Source organism: Oculina patagonica, unplaced genomic scaffold (genome assembly GCF_052425735.1).
Source record: "Oculina patagonica isolate OP01 unplaced genomic scaffold, crgOcupat unplaced918, whole genome shotgun sequence".
Classification (NCBI taxonomy): domain Eukaryota; kingdom Metazoa; phylum Cnidaria; class Anthozoa; order Scleractinia; family Oculinidae; genus Oculina; species Oculina patagonica.
The window spans coordinates 1-4928 of NW_027558820.1; the positions used below are offsets into that span (position 1 = coordinate 1).

The following is a 4928-nucleotide window of genomic DNA, read 5'->3' on the forward strand; positions in this document are numbered from 1 at the left end:
ATTTTTCCTTATGTTGTCTTGTCTTGTCTTATGCAAATTCTACAAATTAAGAGTGTTCAGTGACACAAAATATTCGAAAGACCCACAAAAAGTCACTAATAAGAAATAAAGCAGTTTTTTATCCGCACATATTTAGGTCAGACCGCTTCGAAAGCAGAAACTGTTTGGTGGACCCTCCAGGCTGTCTCATTTGTATTAAGAATTGAACGTTTCCTAGAAATTTTAACTCAATGCGGAACAATGAACCATGTGCGTTCAGTTGGAAGAGTACGTATAACTGGTGCGAGTCAACCATGCAACAGCCGTTTTTGCATCTAGACTGATGATTTTGATGCCAAAAAATAACTGCTTTATTTCATTGCCGTCCCCTTTGGCGGGTCAGAGTTTTTCAACGCCAACACTGATTTATTATACAAACTCATTACTGTTATTGTCTAACTGTTATTTTCCCGATTGAAAATGCAACGCGGTCTTAGCGCAGGAAAATGCGCGTAACGTTTATTGTTTAAAAAAGGAATATTTGCTGTTCCTGGTTAGAACACGTTCGGAACGAGTGTTTTAGCAAACTATAGAACTCGCATAAAAATTAAGGTCAACAGCCAGTCGAAAACCGCTTTAACAGTCATGATCAGTTCTAATCAGATTTAAAATCGACCAATGATCCATGCTACTACGTTAATTAATGCAGCTTTTATTTTCATTATACAGAATGGTTATTATTTAACTCGTAATAAAGGAATATAGGATGTCGTAATTTTAACCCTCGAACGCACAGGGGGGGGGGGGGGGTCGGGTGGTGCCACCCCCACCCCCCCATAAGGTTTTTTCCAAATTTTGAAAAAAAGAATTTACCCTACAATGCTGAAACTTTCAGTAGCTGTTCATTTATCCTTTGCGGAAATGTTAATATGTCAACCATGTGTCCATGATATTTGACGTTGCAATGGCAACGTCACAAATACAAGCAGGTCTTGCCAAAAATCGTCATTTTTAACATTTGTCTTTATTGTTTCCAGTTTTTTGAAAAAGAAGTGCGAGATTTGTTTATTTTTACATTCCATAAGCATTCTGGCTTGATTTTGCATCAATTTCCGTTATTTTGTGACTTTTTAAAAAAATGTTGAAATCCAAGATGGCGGATCCAAGATGGCGGCTGTAATGACGTCACGTGATGCCATATGACGTCACAGCCAATTAAAATTATGTCATCTTGTAGAGTAAGCTAAGGGCTTTCTTCTCAGTGCAAAATAATTTCGCTACGCCTTAATATAACGAAAACTCCTGGGAGGGGTTCCATCCCACCCCCTCTTGTACCATGGTGGGGGTACGAGTTTGCTTGTACGTCCGAGGGCTAACTCATCTTAATCTTTGTGTAACTACAATACACAGGCTTCATCTTGACACACTTTTTCACGTGGAGTTAACGATTAGCCTTAGAAGTGTATTCAATTTTTTTTTCTAACTGGGAAAACAGGGGACACCGTTTTAAAAAATTGCATTAGTTTTCTTAACTTTAAAACTTTATTCAAGACACTCGAAAGATGCATTACACTTTGCTAACTTACACCTTATCTTACAAAATATTTTTTATACTGCAGTACAAACCTATAACAACAATATATAATGCAATTTTATTCCTATTTTGTAAAACTCTCATTATGTAGCTATTAAAACAAACCATTTCGTGCTGTAACACTCTCTATTGAAACATCTATTTTAGGAACGTTACAAAAGTTCTACCATTTATTAATTATCAACTTTAAAAAAAGTCCAAGATCTTTGAAACTAAATAAAAATGAGCGTGGCCATTAAGTGAAACAATTGACATTGTTAATAGGTATTATAAAGACAAAACTTTTAAAAATGACACTTTTTAAAAATTGTCATTTCGTCGTTAAAAATGTAAAAATGGTCCTTTTTTTCTTTCCATAGAAAAGGGATTCCCCTAATTATGATTTTTTGTACTTTTTAATATTACTTTCTTACACGTTATATGAAAAGCTTACTGTAATAACAAGTTTAAAAACGCAATATTTAACAGTAACTCAAACTTTAATTTTGTTATTATGAGGTTGATAAGGAAACCCCTTTTACATAAGTGGGCATGGAATTTTATTCCATTACATGGCATTCAAAGGTTTTACATTTCGGAATCCTTCTTTAGCTCTTCACCGGGCTCCACAAAAAGTACAGCTTGGCCTTTACCAACATCAGCTTTCGACACCATTCCAGATTCCGTGTCACCTTTTTCCTGGTCGGTCTTCACCTTCTTGATGGCATCACTTTTCTGCGAAGAAACTTGGTTTGCTGCATTATTTTCGTTGTCGCCGTCGACCTCGACTCGAGAAACTTTTGGACCGCCAAACAGATTTGCACCGACATTAGAGCCTCTTGCATCTAGTGAGCCAAGTTTTTCCAGGCCAATCTCGGAATAAATCGGGTTGCTCACCGCGCCAAATCCCGCGTTTAAATCTTCATAGGGAGAGAGAACAACTGGTGGTGGTAGGTCCTCGTAGAGACCATCATCAGCTGTTCCAATGCCAAATCCCGAGGCACTGTCATACCCTGGATTCTCAAACGCTGCAACACGTGGGCCGGGTACATCTGTGTTTCTTTTGTAAGGAAATGGAAGACCGGGAAGTTTTACCCTGTTCAAATAAAAAAAGGCTGTGTGAGTCAAGACTGACAAAAATTTTAACAATATCGTTTTAAAGCAAACTTAAACCAAGACATGTCTAAGCTGATTTTTTCAATAGTAAGATAGACTACCCCCTATTTCATTTCACCTATGACTACTCAACCACATCGATCCCATTTTTAATATTCGATCTAATGGAATTTTTCTTGTCTTTAGTTGCTACTCGGGGATTAGTTTCCTAGACAGTTTTTTTTTTGTGATATAACCATGCGCATAGACAAAAAGTATGAGAGAAATGACGTAAACGCATGCACAAGCATGGGAACAGCGAATGTTATCATTCCTCATAGGCTCTCCTCACTATAGGTGGCATGCGGCATAAGCATATGTGTAAGCACAGGATGACAGACCTGTTCTTCTTGCTCATATGTCAATGCTTATTATGGTGTTGATTTCTAGTAAGAACAACGTAAGAAATATAAATATATTCGTTTCTTATTATATACAGTGGGAATACAGATCTTTCAAATCTCCCGATAACTTGAACCAAGAGTCGTTTCTCTTAAATTTGCCTCACTAAGTTGAACAGTGCAATTTTATCTCCTAATTTCTCGAACCAATTTTCGTTTCTCTTGGAGGTCCGAGAAATCGAGATTCCACTGTTTGTGCTTGCGCTTTTGCCTGATGTTGTATAATAATATTATACTTACAAGTATGCTTATGTCACTAGTGAAAACCAAACTTTACAAGGAAGGAACAGTAAGGAGCTTTTGGCACAAAAAATTTAGTACAGTCAACTCTCTCTTAACGGACACCTCTATAAGACGGACACCTCCATAAGACGGACATCTGGTGATGGTCCCTGCCGTTTTTCAGTCATTTTACTGTAACTAAACTCCCTATAAGACAGACATCTCTCTAAGACGGACAACGGACACTTTAAATCATTAACGAACACTTGAGAAGTGTTTTAATATCATGTTTTATTAGTGAAAATACTTCCAAACTTCGCAAAGTTAGTAAGTGCCCTAAGGATAGGTGTATACCAAGCTTACTAACCACAAACAATGACGCTTTAACGGATTACTTCTTTGCCAACGTATATGGAAACTAAAGAGGTCGTTCTCTACTTAAAGTATTACAGTTTGTAGAAGCTCTCAATTTTTTATTTAAAGCAAATACGGTCCTTTCATTATTTTAGTCTTGTTGTAGTTAACAAAGGTTTGTTGCATTGTGCAAAGGTTTAGCTTTATTATCTCAGAATTACTGGTGTCATGTTACCTCGACTCTCTACAGACCGGACATCTCTCTAAGACGGACACTGCGGCCGGTCCCGATGGTGTCCGTCTTAGAGAGAGTTGACTGTAATCAGAAACCAAACTGTTCTAAACTTCAAGTAAAAGAAGGACGACCAAAGACTTCAACTGTTATTACCTGAAATACCAGACCGCCAACGCTATAACCAGGATGATAATCACAAGCACAGCCACGACCACACCACCAATGACCCCACCATTGTTTCCACCCTTGCTGGCAGCTGCTTGACCCGGACCTACTGGTGCCTGAGTAGTTGGACCAGGTACTGCTGTGTTTACTACTGGCGGTGTTTGCGTTACTGTAGTCGTTTTTCCAGTTACAGGCTGTGTACGATTTGGTCCAGGTACTGATGTTTTTACGACTGGCGGTGCTTGAGTTGTTGGTCTAGCGAATCTTGGCTTTATGCTTACTACACTTCCTCCAAGTCTCTGGCCGATTTCTACAGCCGACTCGAGCAGTATTTGAGTAAGATTTTTACTAGAGATAACAACAAACGACCCGCCTGGCACAATTTTAACAACAGCCAGCTCTACTTGAAGGTTTTCGTCAATTTGTTTGGGATCCAGTACTATAACGTCTTCAGGTTTGAATGTAACCTTACTTATCTCTCGTCTTCTCCTTGTGCCCCTATGAAAATGAGAAAAAGTTTATTTAGAGGTCAGATAGGAAATTAATCAAGTTTTGATTAAGCTTTGAATTTAAATGTTTTGCACAGAACAACAACTCCGGCTATTTGAGATTAAGCAGGAACAATAACATTATTTCAATGGTGCTTATTACCGAAAACAAAGAATGATACCACCCTTCTCTACCGGGAAATATGAATAAAAATGAGGCTTTAAAGAGATAGCCTGTGTGAAGCCGTCTTTTATTTCCTCCGCTTGCAGCAACACTGGAAAGTTTAGAATTTAAATAGTATGTAAATAACATGTAAAGACACCGTTAAGGATGATTTACATAGTTTTTCCCTTTA

At 37.9% G+C, this 4928-nt stretch overlaps 1 protein-coding gene across 1 annotated transcript; it reads right to left on the reverse strand.

Moving 5' to 3' along the window:
* Positions 1-1508: 1508 nt before the first annotated feature.
* Positions 1509-4582, reverse strand: LOC144641411 (uncharacterized; the record flags this gene model as incomplete). Its single annotated transcript, XM_078500428.1, has 2 exons — positions 1509-2648; positions 4073-4582. Coding segments are annotated over 2 exons (1018 nt in total), but the record flags the coding sequence as incomplete, so codon positions are not given.
* Between the last annotated feature and the right edge of the window lie 346 nt (positions 4583-4928).